Source organism: Asterias rubens, chromosome 2, assembly GCF_902459465.1.
Source record: "Asterias rubens chromosome 2, eAstRub1.3, whole genome shotgun sequence".
Taxonomy (NCBI): Eukaryota; Metazoa; Echinodermata; class Asteroidea; order Forcipulatida; family Asteriidae; genus Asterias; species Asterias rubens.
Genome location: NC_047063.1, coordinates 8,834,115 through 8,858,100, shown reverse-complemented (window position 1 = coordinate 8,858,100; position 23,986 = coordinate 8,834,115). Strand labels below are relative to the sequence as shown.

The following is a 23,986-nucleotide window of genomic DNA, read 5'->3' as shown; positions in this document are numbered from 1 at the left end:
ATTTATTTGGGTGCGAGTTGACTTGGGTACGAGTTGACTCAGGTTTGAGTTGACTCGGGTACAAGTTGACTTAGGTACGAGTTGACGGGGGTACAAGTTGACGGGGGTACAAGGTGACTTGGGTACGAGTTGACTTGGGTACGAGTTGACTTGGGTACGAGTTGACTTGGGTACGAATTGACTTGGGTACGAGTTTAACATGAATGTACACAAATATATTACAGTTACACACAGCTTAGTTTTATAAAGTGTTTTATCAGGTTACCCTTTATTTTGGCAAATTGCTTTGTGGTTTTATTTGTGGCTTTTCATTTGACTCAGTCTACTCCGAGACTAAACTCTACTAACTAACTAAATAAAAAATATGTCGTTTTTTTTTTTTTTTTTTTTTCTCAACTCAACTCAACTCAACTTCTCAAGCCATAAAGCTCTCAACGGTTTTCATTGCCATGCATTGGTAATAATTACAAACTTACCTTAACTTCTTAACATGAATGAAGCTTTTATAATAGAACACAACTACAAGAAAGTTCCAATGGGCGGAATTGGAATTTGTTGGCGATGAGCAATGTTGTGTGGGAATTCCCCTTCTTCGATTACGCAATGTGCCATTTCTAAATCGATGGTGGGGGATTTCTAAAATTAAAACCCGAATATCTGAAAGATTTATCAACACATATCACTTCAAATTAATACAAAACAGGGTTGCAATGTTGGATTATATTATCACAAACTATGGCAAGAAAGGTGACTGATTCTTACGTCCAATTCGTCTCTTTATCGACTCTTCGAGTGGTGTGATGTTTTGCTGAACAGTCTGGTCCCCTGACCAAAGATTCCTTGACCAAAGATTCCTTGACATCTCTTGTTAAAAATCGACAGAGCCTAGTCGGAGATTTTTGGGTCTGGGAACCAGACTACATTTGGAAGAGTGCCCTCTATTGAACTTGAGAAAATTCCAGTTTGGCTCGAAACACGTACCATCCAATCTGTTTATTGGATCATACACTAACACTCAGGTTGGACTCCTATACACAGCGACCCACTCCCTTCATGTTACTGGTGTATGTCTGGTTGTGAACAATGAATGATTGCAGTATTATGCACAAGCAAGGTCAAGGTCTCACATTGCACTGCCTGGTTCTATGCTGATTGTGAATGATTGTGTAACTGTATGAAAGAAAAGTGTGTACTGCACTAAATCAAAGATTTGAAGGTCATTGCTTTTATGGATTGTTGAAAATGTTGTCTCCTGGAGTTGTGGACTTTCAACCATGGAGCATTTGGGCTTCACATGACCCCTGGAAACTACAATGCCCATTTTTTTGTAAAGGTTCACTTTTCCAAGATGATTTTCACCTGGCTAGGTTAGTCGTCCGTGGGTGTGTTTCTTAAAATTTTGGATTGCCAAGCTGAAAACTTTAAGTTATTATCTATGTAAAAAAGTAAGAACATTTGTTTGTCAGCAATGATATTTTGTTTGTTTTCAAGTTAGAAGATGACAGATCCACATATTTATTAACTTTTGAATAATTGAGGATCTTATAGTGTGGTGCACCCTATATGGCATGTATATAGAGACCTACTGTTCTTAATGTGGCAACCCCCCCCCCCCCCACTGGAAAGGCTTTGACAAGAATTATCATCAGATAGGTAGATAGATGAGTATATGCCAAACTAAGGTAATAACCAAACAGCAGTAATGACCTTAATCTTATAGGCCTATCTATCCCTGTTGTGTTTACGAGCGACTAACAGCGCTAGTCTAATTACAGTTAGGTCAAAGGTCGTGTGTGCATGTGCCGACGCCATTGTGATTTGTAGTTTAGATACGAATAAACCGAAGATTCAACATTGGCGACGAGGATAATCCGGAAAAAATCATGGAGAAAACAGTAATCCCCATATTTGACTGTTTTTCAGAGCCAGCAACCCTTGGACCACGATGGGAAAGGTGGCTGATGTCGTTTGAGCTCTATGCAGACGGCAAAGGCCATATTATTGGGTCCACCACAACACCGGAGGTGAAGCAACGAAGACGTGCACTAATGCTCCATCTAGCCGGACCGGACGTACAGGAAATTTTCTTGACGCTACCTGACACGGGCGCTGCTACTGATTTTGACGCTGCCAAAACCGCACTGAACAAATACTTCGTGCCACAGAAAAATGCAGCATTTGCACGGCAGACTTTTCACCAAGTTGTCCAGAAGGAAGGGGAAACGGTATTACAATTTGTAACCAGACTTTGGAGAGCGGCTAGAGACTGTGATTTTGGAGGTGAAAAAGACAACCAGATAAGAGATGCTGTGCTGAGTAAGTGCAAATCTGATTACGTTAGACGCAAGCTATTGGAAGCAGGGGATGAACTAACTTTAGCAAAGGCAATGAAAGTAGCTGATAAATGTGAAAAGGTAGAAAGTCAGATGGCTGCACTGTCTGTCAAGGGCAAAACCTATCAGTCTGACACTACTGTCAACATGGTGTCTGACAGAAAACCAAAGCCTCATGACAAATCAAGCAAGCCTAAGAAATGGACCCAACAATCCAAACATCAGAGACAGGAAAACCAATCGGTGAAATCCGCAACCACTACCATGACTACCAAAGGTGCTTGTTACAGGTGTGGTCGAACTGGGCATTTTGGTCGAGACCCTAAGTGCCCCGCAAGAGGCCAGACATGCCAAAAATGTTCTGGAAGAGACCATTTCGCCAAAGTCTGCAAGACCAAGTCCAAGCCAACAGTCAACCAAATCGATGAGCAACATCTTGATTCAGAACCATCGCATGACTATGCATTTCTCATTCATGAGAATACTTACTCGAATAAGATGAAAGTAACTGTTGGTGGAATTGACCTCCACATGTTGATTGATTCTGGGGCCACGAGCAACGTTATTGATGAACATACATGGGAATCACTGAAAAATGCAAAAATTAAGTGTGAATCCCGTGTCGCCCCACCAAACAGGAAATTGTGGGCATACGGTGCTGACCAAGCCCTATCATTGAAAGGTCTCTTCAGCTGTGAAGCGAGTATATCGGGAAAATCTGTACCAGCTGAATTCATCGTCATTAAAGGCAAAGGTGTTCCCTTACTTGGCAAAGTTACTGCAATGGAGTTGGGTGTACTCAAAATTGGAGTGGATGCAGCTAACAGTCCTCCACACACCACAGCGGTAGCCAGTATTGATGAGCGCACAAAGAGTGGCTCGACCCAGTTCCATAAGCAATTTCCAGATGTGTTCAAAGGCGTGGGTAAGCTCAAAACTGAACAAGTGAAGCTTCACATTGACCCCTCTGTAAAGCCAGTAGCACAACCACTAAGACGCACTCCATTCAATTTGCGCAGTCGAGTGGAGGAAAAGATTCGTGAATTGGAGGATCTCGATATCATTGAGCGTGTGGATGGTCCAACCCCTTGGGTCAATCCAGTAGTCACGGTGCCAAAACCGAATGGTGACATACGACTCTGCCTCGACATGAGACGTGCTAATGACGCAATAATACGCGGTCGTCATCCAATACCGACAGTAGATGAACTGTTACAGACAATGAATGGATCAAAGTTCTTCAGCAAGCTCGACCTCAAATGGGGCTATCACCAGTTGGAACTTGATAACGAGTCGCGAGGGATCACAACCTTTGTTACTCATTGCGGTCTCTACCAATACAAACGCCTTCTCTTTGGAGTTAGCTCTGCCAGTGAGCAATACCAATACATGATCGCAAAGACACTAGCGGGACTTGAAGGTGTGGAAAACATCTCAGACGACATCATCGTTCATGCGTCTGACAAGAAGACACACGATAACAGAGTATTCGCAGTGTTACGCAGATTGGAGGAGGTAGGTCTTACCTTGAACCAAGAGAAGTGCCAGTTTAACATGAGTCGGTTGGTATTCATGGGAATCCTACTATCAGAGAAAGGCATTGGTCCTACACAAGAGCGCGTAAGAGCTGTAGCAGAATTTCGCGAACCGGAAAACGTCTCAGAGATTCGAAGCTTTCTTGGCCTCGTTGGGTTTAGTAGCAGATTCATACCTAACTTTGCTACAGTGTCAGATCCACTTCGAAAGCTAACCAGGAAAGGAATTCCATTTCAATTTGGACCTTACCAGCGAACAGCCTTCAATTCGCTAAAGGAGAGCCTCGCAAACGCAACTACGCTCGCGTACTATGACAAGAACGCACCGACAAAAGTGATAGCTGACGCGAGTCCAGTAGGACTGGGTGCCGTTTTAATCCAGGAACAACACGACGGTTTAGTTCCAGTCTGCTATGCCAGTCGCAGTCTGACAGATTGCGAGAGGAGATATTCGCAAACAGAGAAGGAAGCCCTATCACTCGTCTGGGCTTGTGAAAGATTTCACGCATTCATCTATGGTCGCAGTTTTGAACTACTGACTGATCACAAACCATTGGAGGCGATATATGGACCCCGATCTAAACCATGTGCACGAGTTGAGCGATGGGTATTACGCCTACAGCCATACGAGTACAAAGTTGTATACATCCCCGGACGCGATAACATCGCCGACGCTTTGTCCCGGCTTTCGCAGGAAAAGATTCAACTCAAGCATGACCACGGGGCAGAGGACTATGTGCGTTTTGTAGCCATCTCTGCCACACCCAGTGCTATGACAACGAAACAAGTTGAAAGTGCATCCGCAGAGGATAAAGAGCTAGCAGAGCTAAGAGAAGCAATTCGAACCGGGTTCTTTGAAAACTGTAAGGCGTATGCACCGATCGCAGGAGAGCTATGTGTCATCGGACAGCTGATATTACGTGGAACGCGTATCGTCTTACCACAGAAACTCAGACAACAAGCCTTAGCTCTTGCGCACGAGGGTCACCTTGGTATTGTGGGAACGAAGCAAAACCTTCGCACAAAAGTATGGTGGCCAGGAATGGAAAAAGGTGCCGAAAAGTTCTGCAGATCGTGCCATGGATGTCAAATTGTAGCACGACCTGACCCCCCCGAGCCACTGAGACCAACCACGCTCCCTGACGGTCCTTGGCAGGACTTAGCAACGGATTTACTTGGACCATTTCCATCAGGACATTCCGTTCTAGTAGTTATTGATTACTACAGCCGATACTATGAGTACCAGATACTGAGTTCCACTACCGCAGACAAAGTCATTGATTCCCTAGAGGAAATCTTCAGCCGTCATGGACTTCCAGTGACACTGAAATCCGACAATGGTCCCCAGTTCCGTTCTCATGAGTTTCGAGAGTTCTGTGAGGAGAATGGTATAGACCATGTCAAGGTTACAGCTAAGTGGGCTCAAGCAAATGGCGAAGTGGAACGCCAAAACGACTCAATCATGAAACGAATCCGTATCGCACAGGCCGAAGGTCAAAACTGGCGAAAGGAACTACGGAAATACGTCACAAAATATCGCGCTACTGAACACCCCGCCACAAGGAAAACTCCAGCTGAGTTGTTGTTCAATCGGAAAATGCGCGGGAAACTACCAGTGTTTCAGGCCGATAATCATTCTGACTTGGAAGTCCGGGATCGCGACGCCGAAAACAAAGGAAAAGCCAAGCTTTACACGGACGCTCGTCGGAATGCAAAATACTCGGAGGTGGAAGTCGGTGATCAAGTCCTTGTGAGACAAGAGAAAACAAACAAGTTTTCTACCCCGTTCAACCCTGAACCCTTCACAATTGTGAACAAAACCGGCAATAGTGTCATAGTTGCCTCCCCGAAAGGTGCTCAATATTCGCGAAACACTAGCCATGTGAAGAAGTTTATGCAAACTGCACATGACGCGGATATGCCACTGTCTGACCCTGCCATTCAACCATCCAAAATGGATCACGGAAGTGCAGTCCCTGAACAGATTCTTGTTTCCCCGACTCAGAGTTTGGCAGATACCAATCCAGTCGCGACCCCCCCAACTGTCGTGGACAAACAATCTTCCCCACACAGTGCCAGACCCAAAAGACAGTGTGGCATGCATCCGAAATACAAAGACTTTGTTCTAAACTGAATGAACTGGACAGAACTTTGAACTCGAAGATGAGAGTTAAATTGAAAACATTGTTCTTTGTTTATTGAAGTTTGTTTAAAAAGTTAAAGTTTTCATTGTATTAAAAAAAGCAGTTGGTCTATATTCATGCACGACCGGTTTTTCAATATTGCTAAGTCAAAAGTTAAAACTCAATAAAATGTGTTTTATATTGTACGCATAGGTTACCTATATAACAACTTCATTTTAACCAATCAAGTCTTTAAACAAGTTGTAGAAATTGCCTTGTCAGAAACATACATGTAGTAAGTCAGAAAATAGGCTACTGTTAAGCATTTTAGGCTATCTCCATTTGTTTCCCCATTGTTTACAAAAGTTGAGTTTTTGTCTAAAAAAGGACGGATGTTGTGTTTACGAGCGACTAACAGCGCTAGTCTAATTACAGTTAGGTCAAAGGTCGTGTGTGCATGTGCCGACGCCATTGTGATTTGTAGTTTAGATACGAATAAACCGAAGATTCAACAATCCCTTGCACACAAACCCTAGCCCTAAACTTACAAACCCTAGATTTTCCAACCTTTATTTGTGCCCAAACCTTTTAAGCCTGACCCAAAACCTTAACTTTTATTAGTGATTACTTTTATTAAATTCAGTAATAAAAAGCTGATAAATAAAGCAGTCAAGATAAATTGGTAACCCCTTCCAGAGTTTTAACTTTTTATAACTTTGGCTGTGGCTCATTGGCTCCATTTGACATAAGGTTGCTAAGGATATTGACTGATCAGACAGTAGGAGGGTTGACTCTTTAGATAATGCATCCAACAAGCCAGTTTAAATTGGCTATCATTCGAAACGACACCGATGATATGATTGACTGGTCAGACAGTAGGAGGGTTGAATGTGTACAATGTAGATGTGTTCAATAAGCTGGTAAAACCACACTGATGATATGACTGGTCAGAGAGTAGGAGGGTTGACTGTGTACTATGAAGATGTGTTCAACAAGCCAGTTTAGATTGTCTATCATTCAAAACCACACTGATGATATGACTGGTCAGACAGTAGGAGGGTTGAATGTGTACAATGTAGATGTGTTCAATAAGCTGGTAAAACCACACTGATGATATGACTGGTCAGAGAGTAGGAGGGTTGACTGTGTACTATGAAGATGTGTTCAACAAGCCAGTTTAGATTGTCTATCATTCAAAACCACACTGATGATATGACTGGTCAGACAGTAGGAGGGTTGAATGTGTACAATGTAGATGTGTTCAATAAGCTGGTAAACCCACACTGATGATATGACTGGTCAGAGAGTAGGAGGGTTGACTGTGTACTATGAAGATGCATTCAACAAGCCAGTTTAGATTGTCTATCATTCAAAACCACACTGATGATGTGACTAGTCAGACAGTAGGAGGGTTGAATGTGTACAATGTAGATGTATTCAATAAGCTGGTAAAACCACACTGCTGATATGACTGGTCAGAGAGTAGGAGGGTTGACTGTGTACTATGAAGATGTATTCTATAAGCTGGTAAAACCACACTGATGATATGACTGGTCAGTGAGTAGGAGGGTTGACTGTGTACTATGAAGATGCGTTCAACAAGCCAGTTTAGATTGGCTATCATTCAAAACCACACTGATGATATGACTGGTCAGATAGTAGGAGGGTTGACTGTGTACTATGAAGATGCGTTCAACAAGCCAGTTTAGATTGTCTATCATTCAAAACCACACTGATGATATGACTGGTCAGACAGTTGGAGGGTTGAATGTGTATATGTATTCAATAAGCTGGTAAAACCAAACTGATGATATGACTGGTCAGACAGTAGGAGGGTTGAATGTGTACAATGTAGATGTATTCAATAAGCTGGTAAAACCACACTGCTGATATGACTGGTCAGAGAGTAGGAGGGTTGACTGTGTACTATGAAGATGTATTCTATAAGCTGGTAAAACCACACTGATGATATGACTGGTCAGAGAGTAGGAGGGTTGACTGTGTACTATGAAGATGCGTTCAACAAGCCAGTTTAGATTGGCTATCATTCAAAACCACACTGATGATATGACTGGTCAGACAGTAGGAGGGTTGAATGTGTACAATGTAGATGTATTCAATAAGCTGGTAAAACCATACTGATGATATGACTGGTCAGAGAGTAGGAGGGTTGACTGTGTACTATGAAGATGCGTTCAACGAGCCAGTTTAGATTGGCTATCATTCAAAACCACACTGATGCTATTACTGGTCAGACAGTAGGAGGGTTGAATGTGTACAACCCCAGATCTCAACCACCACACACCCTCCGTGCTACTGCTCACAGGGGCATAACTTAGTGTGTTTCCCTTTCCCCTTGTCCATTGAACTGGGTAGTCGACCCCAGATCTCAACCACCACACACCCTCCATGCTACTGCGCAGAGGGGCATAACTTAGTGTGTTTCCCTTTCCCCTTGTCCATTGAACTGAGTAGTCGACCCCATCTCAACCACCACACACCCTCCGTGCTACTCCGAGAGGGGCATAACTTAGTGTGTTTCCCTTTCCCCTTGTCTATTGAACTGAGTAGTCAACCCCAGATTTCCACCACCACACACCCTCCGTGCTACTGCACAGAGGGGCATAACTTATAGTGTGTTTCCCTCGATCCCCTATGTCCACTGAGCTGAGTAGTCAACCCCAGATCTCAACCACCACACACCCTCCGTGCTACTGCGCAGAGGGGCATAACTTATAGTGTGTTTCCCTCGATCCCCTTCTCCACTGAGCTGAGTAGTCGACCCCAGATCTCAACCACCACACACCTTCCATGCTACTGCACAGAGGGGCATAACTTATAGTGTGTTTCCCTCGATCCCCCTTGTCCACTGAGCTGAGTAGTCAACCCCAGATCTCAACCACCACACACCCTCCATGCTACTGCACAGAGGGGCATAAGAATTAATTCAATTCATTCATTTGCGTTATGTTCTGATTATCGTTTTCCGATAACAAGTACACTTTAACAAATATACTGTTCCACTTTTTCCAACCAAAACACTTTGCGTAAGTTCTTATTATCTTTTTCACAATAAAAAAAAACTAAAAAATTCATTCTAACAAGCCTATATTAAAAAAAAAGTTCTCTGATTAATTTTCCCCACCGTAGGGCCTATAAGTAAAAAAAAAAGTGCAACATGAAAACAAAAAAAGAAAACAAAATCATTGCAACAATGAACAGCTAAATGTATGATTAACAATATAAATAAATAAATTAAACTACAATATTTATCAGTACGAGTCAAATTTTTTTTAAAACATTTATTTGGGTGCGAGTTGACTTGGGTACGAGTTGACTCAGGTTTGAGTTGACTCGGGTACAAGTTGACTTAGGTACGAGTTGACTTGGGTACAAGTTGACTTGGGTATGAGTTGACTTGGGTACGAGTTGACTTGGAAACGAGTTGACTTGGGTACGAGTTGACTTGGGTACGAATTGACTTGGGTACGAGTTTAACATGAATGTACACAAATATATAACAGTTACACACAGCTTAGTTTTATAAAGTGTTTTATCAGGTTACCCTTTATTTTGCTAAATTGCTTTGTGATTTTTATTTGTGGCTTTTCATTTGACTCAGTCTACTCCGAGTCTAAACTCTACTAACTAACTAAATAAAAAATATGTCGTTTTTTTTTTTTTTTTTTCTCAACTCAACTCAACTCAACTTCTCAAGCCATAAAGCTCTCAACGGTTTTCATTGCCATGCATTGGTAGTAATTACAAACTTACCTTAACTTCTTAACATGAATGAAGCCTTTATAATAGAACACAACTACAAGAAAGTTCCAATGGGCGGAATTGGAATTTGTTGGCGATGAGCAATGTTGTGTGGGAATTCCCCTTCTTCGATTACACAATGTGCCATTTCTAAATCGATGGTGGGGGATTTCTAAAATTAAAACCAGAATATCTGAAAGATTTATCAACACATATCACTTCAAATGAATACAAAACAGGGTTGCAATGTTGGATTATATTATCACAAACTATGGCAAGAAAGGTGACTGATTCTTACGTCCAATTCGTCTCTTTATCGACTCTTCGAGTGGTGTGATGTTTTGCTTAACAGTCTGGTCCCCTGCCAAAGATTCCTTGACCAAAGATTCCTTGACATCTCTTGTTAAAAATCGACAGAGTCTAGTCAGAGATTTTGGGGTCTGGGAACCAGACTACATTTGGAAGAGTGCCCTCTATTGAACTTGAGAAAATTCCAGTTTGGCTCGAAACACGTACCATCCAATCTATTTATTGGATCATACACTAACACTCAGGTTGGACTCTATACACAGCGACCCACTCCCTTCATGTTACTGGTGTATGTCTGGTTGTGAACAATGAATGATTGCAGTATTATGCACAAGCAAGGTCAAGGTCTCACATTGCACTGCCTGGTTCTATGCTGATTGTGAATGATTGTGTAACTGTATGAAAGAAAAGTGTGTACTGCACTAAATCAAAGATTTGAAGGTCATTGCTTTTATGGATTGTTGACAAAATGTTGTCTCCTGGAGTTGTGGACTTTCAACCATGGAGCATTTGGGCTTCACATGACCCTGGAAACTACAATGTCCCTTTTTTGTAAAGGTTTGATTTTCCAATTTTTGATTTTCACCTGGCTAGGTTGGTCGTCCGTGGGTGTGTTTCTTAAAATTTTGGATTGCCAATCTAAAAACTTGAAGTCATTATCTATGTAAAAAAGTAAGACATTTTATTTGTCAGCAATGATATTTTGTTTGTTTTCAAGTTAGAAGATGACAGACATCCACATATTTTGTTACTTTTGAATATTTGAGGATCTTATAGTGTGGTGCACCCTATGGCATTATAGAGGCCTATTCTTAATGTGGAAAGGCTTTGACAAGAATTATCATCAGATAGATAGATAGATGAGTATATGCCAAACTAAAGGTAATAACCAAAAAGCAACAATGACCCTAATCTTATAGGCCTATCTATTCCTTGCACACAAACCCTAGCCCTAAACTTACAAACAAACCCTAGATTTTCCAACCCTTATTTGTGCCGAAACCTTTCAAGCCTAACCCAAAACCTTAACCTTTATTTGAGCATTTAGATTCAGTAATAAAAAGCTTATAAATAGAGCAGTCAAGATAAATTGGTAACCCCTTCCAGAGTTTTAACTTTTTATAACTTTGGCTGTGGCTCATTGGCTCCATCCACTTCTGGAAGCCTGGCACCGAAGGTACACAATTTCAAAAGTAACTGGCAGAACCCAAGATCAAGTACCAGTCAACATCAGTCGGCTGCACAGCAGGTGGACAGAAGCTTTCCCCATTCTCTCCTGTCTTGTTGTATTCTCCGAATCTCAAGCAGGGAGAGCAAAAAATCCAGGGAGACTATACCTTAAGATGTACTCGGGGTAAAGCAGGCGCTGACGACCTTGTTTGTGGCTGGCCATGTGATGGGGAGTACAGAGCATAGATGTTGAGTAGATGGCAAGTACCGGTATAACAGTTCATTATTACTGTATTGTTTCACCTCCTTTTGGATGAATCTAATCTATCCACAGACAAGCTGGGGCACCAGTTGACTTTGAAGAGTTGATGCTTAGCGGGGATAGAGAGGCAGTGTAAGGAGAGGTGGTAGAAGACGCCCTTGTGGCCTTCAAGAGGAATGGAACAGCACTCAAGGGTAACATCCACACCCATGTCAATCGCCTTGCTGTCTGTGGAAATGAAACAATGTCAGACTGAGGTAAGCCTAAAGTTGACCATTCATCATTAGGGTGCCATAGGTTGCTCGGTGTAAAGAGCTCTTGTCACAATTAGCTCAGCCAGTTTCCAGTAGGGTGCCATAGGTGGCTAAAGTGCTTAGCCTCTCACCACTGTGCCTCTGGTTTGATTCCTGGCCAAGGCCATATGTGACAGGCTCTACAATGAGTCACTTGTCTCACAACCCACTATCCAGTACAGGGCTGTTGAGTGATGGGAGGGAGGGTGAACAAAATATTATGTGGTTTTGTGCTTCTTTAGGGACTATATATTTCACATTTTCTGATTCATCCCTTAGACATCAATATATATAGACACTATTGGTAATTGTCAAAGACCAGTCTTCCCACTTGGGATCTCAACATATACATAAAATAACAAACCTGTGAAAATTTGAGCTTGATTTGTCATCGGAGTTGCGAGATAACTATGAAAGAAACTATGAAACACCCTTGCCACACGAAGTTGTCTGCTTTCAGATGCTTGATTTCGAGACCTCAAATTCTAAACTTGAGGTCTCGAAATCAAATTGGTGGAAAATTACTTCTTTCTCGAAAACTGTAACTTCAGAGGGAGCCGTTTCTCACAATGTTTTGTAGTCTGAACTTTTCCCCATTGCTCGTTACCAAGTAAGATTTTATGCTGATAATTATTTTGAGTAATTACCAATAGTGTCCACTGCATTTCACCATAGTATGGGTTATTTTCAGGTTGTGACATGGTCTATTTTTCAAAAGGTCATAATTTTTAAACCAAACATCATGCAGCCTGTTGTATGCTCTTTTCAGCTATGTATGAAACCCAATAAGTGAATTGTCCCCCGTGTGACTAATTTTTGCAGAGCCATCACATGCGAGTAGAGTTGTGGGTTGGTTTCTCTTTTCTTTGACATAAGGTTGCTAAGGATATTGACTGATCAGACAGTAGGAGGGTTGACTGTGTACTCTTTAGATAATGCATCCAACAAGCCAGTTTAAATTGGCTATCATTCGAAACAACACCGATGATATGATTGACTGGTCAGACAGTAGGATGGTTGAATGTGCACAATGTAGATGTGTTCAATAAGCTGGTAAACCCACACTGATGATATGACTGGTCAGAGAGTAGGAGGGTTGACTGTGTACTATGAAGATGCGTTCAACAAGCCAGTTTAGATTGTCTATCATTCAAAACCACACTGATGATATGACTGGTCAGACAGTAGAAGGGTTGAATGTGTACAATGTAGATGTATTCAATAAGCTGGTAAAACCACACTGATAATATGACTGGTCAGAGAGTAGGAGGGTTGACTGTGTACTATGAAGCTGCGTTCAACAAGCCAGTTTAGATTGTCTATCATTCAAAACCACACTGATGATATGACTGGTCAGACAGTAGGAGGGTTGAATGTGTAGATGTATTCAATAAGCTGGTAAAACCACACTGATGATATGACTGGTCAGACAGTAGGAGGGTTGAATGTGTACAATGTAGATGTATTCAATAATCTGGTAAAACCACACTGATGATATGACTGGTCAGACAGTAGGAGGGTTGAATGTGTACAATGTAGATGTATTCAATAAGCTGGTAAAACCACACTGCTGATACGACTGGTCAGAGAGTAGGAGGGTTGACTGTACTATGAAGATGCGTTCAACAAGCCAGTTTAGATTGGCTATCATTCAAAACCACACTGATGATATGACTGGTCAGAGAGTAGGAGGGTTGACTGTGTACTATGAAGCTGCATTCAACAAGCCAGTTTAGATTGTCTATCATTCAAAACCACACCGATGATACGACTGGTCAGAGAGTAGGAGGGTTGACTGTACTATGAAGATGTGTCAACAAGCCAGTTTAGATTGGCTATTATTCAAAACCACACTGATGATATTACTGGTCAGTAAGTAGGAGGGTTGAATGTGTACAATGTAGATGTATTCAATAAGCTGGTAAAACCACACTGATGATATGACTGGTCAGAGAGTAGGAGGGTTGACTGTGCACTACGAAGATGCGTTCAACAAGCCAGTTTAGGTTGTCTATCGACATTCAAAACTCCACCGATGATATGACTGGTCAGACAGTAGAAGGGTTGAATGTGTCACAATGTAGATGTATTCAATAAGCTGGTAAAACCACACTGATAATATGACTGGTCAGAGAGTAGGAGGGTTGACTGTGTACTATGAAGCTGCGTTCAACAAGCCAGTTTAGATTGTCTATCATTCAAAACCACACCGATGATACGACTGGTCAGAGAGTAGGAGGGTTGACTGTACTATGAAGATGTGTCAACAAGCCAGTTTAGATTGGCTATCATTCAAAACCACACTGATGATATTACTGGTCAGACAGTAGGAGGGTTGAATGTGTACAATGTAGATGTATTCAATAAGCTGGTAAAACCACACTGATGATATGACTGGTCAGAGAGTAGGAGGGTTGACTGTGCACTACGAAGATGCGTTCAACAAGCCAGTTTAGGTTGTCTATCGACATTCAACACTCCACCGATGATATGACTGGTCAGACAGTAGAAGGGTTGAATGTGTACAATGTAGATGTATTCAATAAGCTGGTAAAACCACACTGATAATATGACTGGTCAGAGAGTATTATTATTATTATTATTATTATTAAGCATTTAGGTACGCTATTCATGGTAAAACCATATCACAGCGTTTACAAAGAGCAATAAATTAAACATTATACAAACAAACAACAATAAAAACAAAAAACAAATTCAATTAGGAAAGAGGTAGGTTTTAAGAATCTTCTTAAACACATTCACTGTTTCAGCAGATTTAATATAGGAGGGAAGTTCATTCCACTCTTTAGCTGCTGAAACAGTGAATGTTCGATCTCCCGCCTTACTGTGAGTCACGGGAAAAGTAAGGCGAAATGGATCTGCATTGGAGCGAAGATTTGTACGCAAAGGTCGATACAACTGAATACATTCATTAAAATACACTGGTGCCTGATTGTGAAAGAATTTGTAAACGCATAAAAGAATCTTAAATACAATCCTCTGTTTAATTGGTAACCAATGAAGCGATCTTAGAAGAGGCATGGCATCATGACGGCGATCTAACCTAAAGATAACACGAGCAGCCCAGTTCTGCAAACTTTGAAGTCTCTTAATATGCACCTGTGGGACTTCTGTAAGCAACCCGTTACAATAGTCTAACCGGGAAAGAACATGGCTGCGAATCACATGATGACTCTTCAGATACATACTTCCGTATCTGTGACACATTTTTTAACTGAAATCGAACAGGCTTGCAAAGGTGGTTTATTTGGTAAGACATAGACATATTGCAATCAAAATATACACCAAGGTTCTTGATTGATGTTGATGGTGCAATCTGAGTGGTTCCAAATGTAAAAATTACATTGTTCATGTTGCGCAAGTTGTGTTTAGAGCCAATTACCAAAAATTCTGTCTTTTGCTCATTAAGTTTAAGTTTGTTCTTTCCCATCCAACTACTTATATCCATAACACACGCTGAAAGGGTTTGCAATGCTGTATCTAGGCTATTTGGTTGCTTAGGATCAAATGAAAAATACAACTGTGTATCATCTGCATAAGTGTGATATGAAACCTTATGATGTCTAGCAATATCTGAGACAGGTAACGTGTATATAGTATAACCAATTGGTCCAAATACAGAACCCTGAGGTAGACCGACTGTGTTGGTAGCCACTACCGAATGTTTCCCTTTGATCTCAACGCATGCAGACCAATCATCCAAGTATGACGTAAACCAACTCAGGGCTACACCCTCTATACCTAGCCTGGTTGACAAACGAGAAATCAAAATATGACGATCAGTTGTGTCAAAAGCTGCTGACAAATCTAATGACAAAAGTAAAACTACCTGACCTTTATCCATGGCAGATAAAATATCATTTTTGACTTTAATAAGTGCACTCTCAGTACTTTGAAATGGTCTATATGCAGACTGATTAGGATCCCACAAGTTGTTTTCGTTCATGTAAACTGTGAGTCTACGACAAGCAACCTTCTCAATTAACTTTCCAATAAAACTCAAATTAGAGACAGGTCTATAACTGGAAAGGCAGTAGGAGTAGGAGGGTTGACTGTGTACTATGAAGCTGCGTTCAACAAGCCAGTTTAGATTGTCTATCATTCAAAACCACACCGATGATACGACTGGTCAGAGAGTAGGAGGGTTGACTGTACTATGAAGATGCGTTCAACAAGCCAGTTTAGATTGGCTATCATTCAAAACCACACTGATGATACGACTGGTCAGACAGTAGGAGGGTTGAATGTGTACAATGTAGATGTATTTAATAAGCTGGTAAAACCACACTGATGATATGACTGGTCAGACAGTAGGAGGGTTGAATGTGTACAATGTAGATGTATTCAATAAGCTGGTAAAACCACACTGATGATATGACTGGTCAGAGAGTAAGAGGGTTGACTGTGTACTACGAAGATGCGTTCAACAAGCCAGTTTAGGTTGTCTATCGACATTAAAAACCACACTGATGATATGACTGGTCAGACAGTAGGAGGGTTGAATGTGTACAATGTAGATGTATTCAATAAGCTGGTAAAACCACACTGATAATATGACTGGTCAGAGAGTAGGAGGGTTGACTGTGTACTATGAAGCTGCGTTCAACAAGCCCATTTAGATTGTCTATCATTCAAAACCACACAGATGATATGGCTTGTCAGACAGTAGGAGGGTTGAATGTGTACAATGTAGATGTGTTCAATATAAGCTGGTACTGATGGTAATTGGTCACCGTGTTAGCTAGGGAGCCATGCAAGCTGTGTTATGGCCATTTGGGCTGAAATCACGGTCAAAGTTTTGATGCACGTCTTGGTTGAAGCCGTGTTTTCTAAAAATATATCAGTGGAAAATTAGTAAACTTAATTTTTTTGTTTTGCTTGTGAAAAAGTTTATAAATAGCAGACAGTAAAACATGGATTTGTTCATGCCAGATTTCCTTAGAACTTATCTTTAAATCAACATTTTATTGAGCCCGCACAGTTTGTGTCAAATATCCTGCTAATTTTTGCTTAGCAGAAACTTTTTTTAAGGAATACTTTTCTGCTTAAAGGCAGTGGACACTATTTGTAAATACTCAAAATAGTTATTATCATAAACCTTTCTTGATTACGAGTAATGGGGAGAGGTTGATAGTTTAAAACACAGTGAGAAACAGGTCCCTCTGAAGTGACGTAGTTTTCGAGAAAGAAGTAATTTTCCATGAATTTGATTTAGAGACCTTAGATTTATAATTTGAGGTCTCGAAATCAAGCATCTGAAAGCACAAACATTGTGTGATCATGGTGCGACAAGGGTGTTTTTTTCTTTCATTAATATCTCGCAACTTCGACGACCGATTGAGCTCAAATTTTCACAAGTTTGGTATTTTTATTAAATGTTAAGATAAGATAAGTGAGAAGACTAGTATTTGACAACTACCAATAGTGTCCAGTGTCTTTAAGCACCTCCATAAAATCAAACCTGGCTCAGGTGAAATTTTCCTTGTTCAACCCAATTTATTATATTATTTTGTGATTTCCAAAATTGTTCATCCCTACTGTGCATATTATTAATTGGTTGTTCTCCTAATTGACTTCCACTTGACTATTATGAGGTATACTTTGTTTCATGTAAACAACCATTCTCAATGTTTATATATAATTGTTGACTGCATTGATGGGGCGCTCCTACCACAGAGGGCCAGTCCATCTCAGGACACCACCCCCCTCCCTACTGTATTTTTGTATTGTATTTGTCTGTTTTCATTACCACATATTGATAATTTGATTGGGGAGCAACAATTAGTAGATAATTTTGTGTAGTTACAATACTCGTGTCTCCACCACCATACACCCTCTGTGCTACTGCCAGAGGGGCATAACTTAAGGTGTTTCCCTTTCCCCTTGTCCATTGAACTGAGTAGTCAACCCCAGATCTCCACCACGCACACACCCTCCGTGCTACTGCGCAGAGGGGCATAAACTTAGTGTGTTTCCCTTTCCCCTTGTCCATTGAACTGAGTAGTCGACCCCAGATCTCCACCACCTCATACTCTCCGTGCTACTGCACAGAGGGGCATAACTTAGTGTGTTCCCTTCCCCTTGTCCATTGAACTGAGTAGTCGCAACCCCAGATTTCCACCACCACACACACTCCATGCTACTACACAGAGGGGCATAACTTATATTGTGTTTCCCTTTCCCCTTGTCCACTGAGCTGAGTAGTCAACCCCAGATCTCAACCACCACACACCTTCCATGCTACTGCACAGAGGGGCATAACTTATATGGTGTTTCCCTTTCCCCTTGTCTACTGAGCTGAGTAGTTAACCCCAGATCTCCACCACCACACACCCTCCATGCTACTGCACAGAGGGGCATATTACTTATGATGTGTTTCCCTAATTCCCCTTGTTCACTGAGCTGAGTAGTTGACCCTAGATTTCCACCACCACGCACCCCCCATGCTACTGCACAGAGGGGCATATTACTTATATTGTGTTTCCCTAATTCCACTTGTCCACTGAGCTGAGAAGTCAACCCCAGGTCTCAACCACCACGCACCCTCCGTGCTACTGCGCAGAGGGGCATAACTTATATTGTGTTTCCCTTTCCCCTTGTCCACTGAGCTGAGTAGTCAACCCCAGATCTCAACCACCACACACCTTCCATGCTACTGCACAGAGGGGCATAACTTATATGGTGTTTCCCTTTTCCCTTGTCCACTGAGCTGAGCAGTTAACCCCAGATCTCCACCACCACACACCCTCCGTGCTACTGCCCAGAGGGGCATATTACTTATATTGTGTTTCCCTAATTCCACTTGTCCACTGAGCTGAGAAGTCAACCCCAGGTCTCAACCACCACGCACCCTCCGTGCTACTGCGCAGAGGGGCATAACTTATATTGTGTTTCCCTTTCCCCTTGTCCACTGAGCTGAGTAGTCAACCCCAGATCTCAACCACCACACACCTTCCATGCTACTGCACAGAGGGGCATAACTTGTGTGGTGTTTCCCTTTCCCCTTGTCCACTGAGCTGAGCAGTTAACCCCAGATCTCCACCACCACACACCCTCCGTGCTACTGCCCAGAGGGGCATAACTTAAAGTGTGTTTCCCTTTCCCCTTGTCCACCTGGCTGAGTAGTCAACCCCAGATCTCAACCACCACAAACCCTCTGTGCTACTGTACACTACTAAAGCCATATGCTTGTATGTAGGTAGATTGCCACTGTAGTTGGGTATACAGAAATTAGGTAAGCTAGAACAAAGGGCTTTCTTGTGTGTTTGTAGGCATGTGCCTAGCATGCAGAAATCACATGCAAGAGTTGGGAGATACCACTGTGGGTGGAGGTAGAAACTTGGGTTAAGTCCTATAGTGGAGAGTGTGTTGTTTATTGCAACAGGAGTCTTATCTATAATTAGCTGGGCACTGGAGTGTGTTCTTACAGTGGTTGTGGCCATAAGATTATAAAGTTAAGGTTCTCCTTTAGTGTAAATAGAGCATTGTAGTTGGCCATGAGTTTTAAAGTTATGTTGCTCCAATAGTTTATCAGTATTGGCTATACTATTTTGGTGCTTTGTTATCGGTTAACTTATATTGTTATTATTTTGTGTTTATTGTGTTAAATAAACCACTTTCATATATTTTGGCAAAGTGATAAGACCATACTCATTCTTTTGTCTTTGCCCAATACAGAACTTAACGTTAATGCTGAGAGGAGCGTAACATGACTATGGACAGAGCCGAAGGCGAGGTCTGTTATCAGCTGCCTGTGTCGTGGCCTAGTGGTTAAGAGGGTCGGACTCAAGCTCTGGTTTCTGATAAGCAGGGTGTGTCCTTAAAGAAGGTACTTGACCACGTTGTCTGTCCTTTGGATGGGCGTTGAAGGAGTACGTCTCAAATTAAACGTAGTCCCACATACATGTACCTTGCAGGAAAATACTGTATGTTAAAGCGCCTTGAACGTTATTTAACTGAGTGACTGATACGTTCGCTATATAAGAAGCCACTTTTGTTATTATAATGGACAGAGCTTAAGGCGAGGTCTTTTCCCAGGTGCCAGCCACTAGCAGGGCATTAACCTATAGTGTAGATTCGCTCGGCCCCAGCGGTCAGGTCTATTCAGGACCGCTGGGATGGGCTTATCAACTTGCACAGATTCTTGTGCACGGATATTCTATAGTTCTGTGGCGGAACTGGTCCCTTACCAATCGAGCGGTCGAGAAAGGTAGGTCCGTTTTGGATGAAATATACCGCCTATACGCGTAGCTGCACTCACCCGCGCCTCAGCCTTCTGGGACAGACAATGGACAGACAATATAAAAATACAGAGACAGATATATCACTGTTCCAACCTATTTATTATGCAATCATTCTTGTATTAACTGGACCCCTGTCGAATAACCTCCCTAATTATTAGTGTAATCCCTACAATCACAATAGCCTCCTGTTCATCAATGAGAGGCAATGCTGTCGGTGGGGTAATGCCTGGCTGGGCTTAGCCTCCGGGTGTCCGTCGTGCCGTACGCCTCAATTGCGTGATAGTGCGCCTCCCTAGATGCCCGCCCTCTACGGCTCTGAGTCCTCGGATCTCCCTTGTAGAGGCGGCCGGTGCATCGACGCGCGCTCCCCGGCTCCGTCCCGTCGCGCTACCTACAGCAGTCCGTAGCCGCGCCTCCAGTAGCCTCCTGACACCCGGTGACCAGCGCACCGCCCGACTTCACCCACCGTGCAGCACGCCGTCTGCCCCGCCCGTGCCTACCTAATTATCCTCCTTGCGCGTGCTGAATACACCAACTACGAACTAACTACGTGGGAACTGAGGGCTGACTGAGAGACCCGACTGTTGCGCTCACGGCTTTTATAGCCCGCAGCTAGTCGTGCGCCCTCATGTGGTGGGTAAGTTGCGTCACAAAGCCTCCTTCTTGGCATGAACGCCCCCGTTCATAAAGACCTAAGAATCAAAGCAACTTACTGAAAAACAATAACTTTATTAAACTTACTTCAACAGGGTCCTCAACTCCTCCGGCGCCTCTTTATACATGCGCCTCTCTACAAAACTTTATAAACACTTTATAGAAAACTTTATAGAAAACTTTATAGAAAACTTTATAGAAAACTTTATGGAAAAACCTGAGATAAACGTTTATGAAAGAATGGCAAGAGCTGGTGACTTAACGAGCCCTACGCGAACACCTCTGATGGACTGTCTCTACACCCTACGGAAGTCCTGGTTGAACTGTACATCGTAAACTCTGTGCAACCGATACTCGCGAACCTTCACACCCTCTTGGTAGTCCGATGTGGTCGACACCTCAGTCACGCGGCTAACTCTGCCTCGAAGGACTTCTGCAAGAGGCACCTCGTGGATTGGTTGCAGGTCCTCTCTGTGTTCTGCTTCTTTCTCGTCGTTCCCGGCCCTTGCCTCGGCTGGCTCCTCCGGTGGCAGTACTCCCTCCTCATCTTCACTGCTCTCCTCTTTCACCTCCTCCTCACCTCTGGCCAGCGCAAACATCCCACGGGGCTTTCCTCGAAGTGGCTCACGCACCGGGGCTGGCACGTCCTCGTCCAGCAGAGACACTGAGGCTGGTGATAGAGACAGCTCAACAACTACCTCCGGTCGAGGCACCGATAGGTCAAGAGGACCTCCAGTGGCACCTCCGTCGCCTTTACCAACCTTGCACTTGGGTGTCTGCTGCTCCTCCGTGTTTCCCCGCGGACGCTTCTCGCCCCGTTGTTGCTTGTTGGTGGCCTGCTTCTCCTTGATGGTATCCCGTGCCTCCGCCCACGTTTCCGCACTCTCCAAACCCCTGCTCACCGTCACTCTTCTTGTTTCCTTCGTCTCCTCCCCGTCCAAGCGTCGCCTCTGTACCCGTTCTCTCTCCGTCTCCAGGGGCACCATATCTACCTCGTGTGTGTGTTCCTTGTGGTGCTGGCGATAGTGCCTTCTTAAGTTGTCTTTCCTTGCACTTCTGAAGTCGCACCGTTTGCACCAAGCATACAACTCTGGGCCATGGTCCACCTGTCTATGTCTCGTGAGGCTGGTCCTGTGCCGGAACGTATTTGGGCATTCCGGGCAGCTGAACACTCTCTTTTCCTGCTCTTTCATCATTCCCGGTCTGAAAAATAAACATTAAAAATTATAGCAGAGGTTAGTTTACGGGATCTGATAATTTTTCCCTAACGAAAACGGAGAGGTAGCTTCCTCTCTCTGAGGGGGTTCCTTCGACCATGAGTTACAGGAATATCTTCTGTATCCTGTACTGTCTCATCAGTAATTACGTCATTGTCCAAACCTCCCATGTCAAGTATTGGTTCGATCCGAACGTCCTCATCAACGCCTAGGTCCGGTATCGATTCAATCCGAACGTCCTCTTCCACACCTATGTCCGGGATCGCCGCCTCAGCGCCTCTCTGGTGATTCTGCTGCTCCGGTGACTGCCCTTGATCTAGCTGTATCGGAGTTTCAGTAACCCTTGTCGGTGTTTCCGTATGCCAAGCATCCATGTGAGGGCCTTGGTAGGGTTTCATCCTATCGAAATGGACTACAAGCATTTTCCCTCTGGGTTTACTCTGAATCCTGTAGTTCACATCAGAAAGCTTCTTTATTATGAGGTGCGGCCCTTCCCATCTCGAAACTAACTTAGGGCACACTCCCTTCTTCTTTGCTGGGTTGTATAGCCAAATGAACTCGCCTACATTGTAACCGATCCCCTCAACTTTCCGGTCGTAGGACAACTTCTGCCGTCTAGTGCTAGTCCTGGTTTGTTCTCTGGCTCGTTCGTGGGCTCTTTGCATTCTCCTGCGCAGTTCCTCCCCATAGTCCGTATTTGGTTCCATAGCCTCGTCAGGAAGGGGCTCTTCAGTAGTGAGGTCCACTGGGAGCATTACTTCTCGGCCCAACATAAGCATGTTTGGGGTCTCTCCTGTAGATTCTTGTGGTACCGACCTGTAAGCAAACGTTGCAAAAGGGAGCTGCTGGTCCCAGTCCCTCTGGTTACGATTGGGGTCCAGCATCATTGACACAGTGTTTATGAGTGTTTTGTTGTATCTTTCCACGAGTCCGTCAGACTTCGGGTTATAGGCGACTGTCCGTGTCTTTCGAATGCCCAGTATCTTGCACATCTCTGCAAAAATGTCTGCCTCAAAGTTGCGACCCTGGTCCGAGTGTAACTCCTTTGGAACCCCATATCGGCAAACGAAGTTCTCCACAAACGCCTTAGCCACCGTCTCGGCTGTACTGTCGGGGAGGGGGCACGCCTCCATCCACTTAGTAAAATAATCAGCGATGACAAGAACCCATTTGTTCCCTCCGTCTGTTTCGGGCAGTGGGCCTACAAGATCCAACGCCACCCTCTCCATCGGTGCTCCGACTCGATACTGTCTCAGGGGCGCCCGCCTCTTCCGAGCTGGCGATTTGCGTTTAGCACACACATTGCATTTTCGGCACCAAGTTCTCACATCCGCCACCATACCTGACCAGTAATATCTCGCCTTTAACTTAGCAAGCGTACGACTAATCCCGAAGTGTCCTCCACTCTTCCCTCCGTGTAACTCCCCCATCTTTGCCTCTCGTAGGTTGATTGGGAGGACTACTTGCCACTTCACCTCCTGTCCATCATTCGACTCCCAACGGCGACATAACACTGACTGTCTCATTTCCAACTGGTCCCATTGCGACAGATAGACTTTGACTGCCGATGCACGGGGGGATACCTCTTTCCAATCTGGTCGCCGACCAGACTCCTCCTTTGCACGTACCACCCAGGCAATGGATGAATCTTCCAGCTGACCTTTACGCAAGTCGTCCATGGTAACAGTTGGCTCAACTGACACAACTCTCACATTCACCTGCACAGGCGCCTCTTGGCCCTCATCGTCCACGCGTCCACACTGTTTGCAAGGTCGGCGTGATAGACCGTCGGCATTCCCGTGTTTCTTTCCAGGGCGATGCAATATCTCATAGTTGTACTGTCCGAGAACTTCTATCCATCGGGCTACCTGTCCCTCGGGATCCTTGAAGGTGACCAACCACTTCAACGCCGCATGGTCAGTTCGCACCGTTATCCTTTGCCCATACAGGTACTGCCTGAAATGTTTTAGATAGACGACAATTGCAAGGAGTTCTCTGCGCGTCACGCAATAGTTCCTCTCGGGCTTGGATAGTGCTCGGCTGGCGTAGGCTATAACACGCTCC

General features: G+C 43.6%; 1 protein-coding gene across 1 annotated transcript; it reads left to right on the top strand.

The window, feature by feature from the left end:
• The first annotated feature begins 1,883 nt into the window (after nt 1-1,883).
• Nucleotides 1,884-6,002, top strand: LOC117302771 (uncharacterized protein K02A2.6-like). Its single transcript, XM_033786800.1, has one exon. The coding sequence runs from the start codon at nt 1,884-1,886 to the stop codon at nt 6,000-6,002; it is 4,119 nt and encodes a 1,372-aa protein (XP_033642691.1).
• The last annotated feature ends 17,984 nt before the right edge of the window (nt 6,003-23,986 follow it).

Bases quoted from the DNA above. Each gene is read 5' to 3' on its own strand.
- LOC117302771 (XM_033786800.1), top strand. From the start codon at position 1,884: ATGGAGAAAACAGTAATCCCCATATTTGACTGTTTTTCAGAGCCAGCA.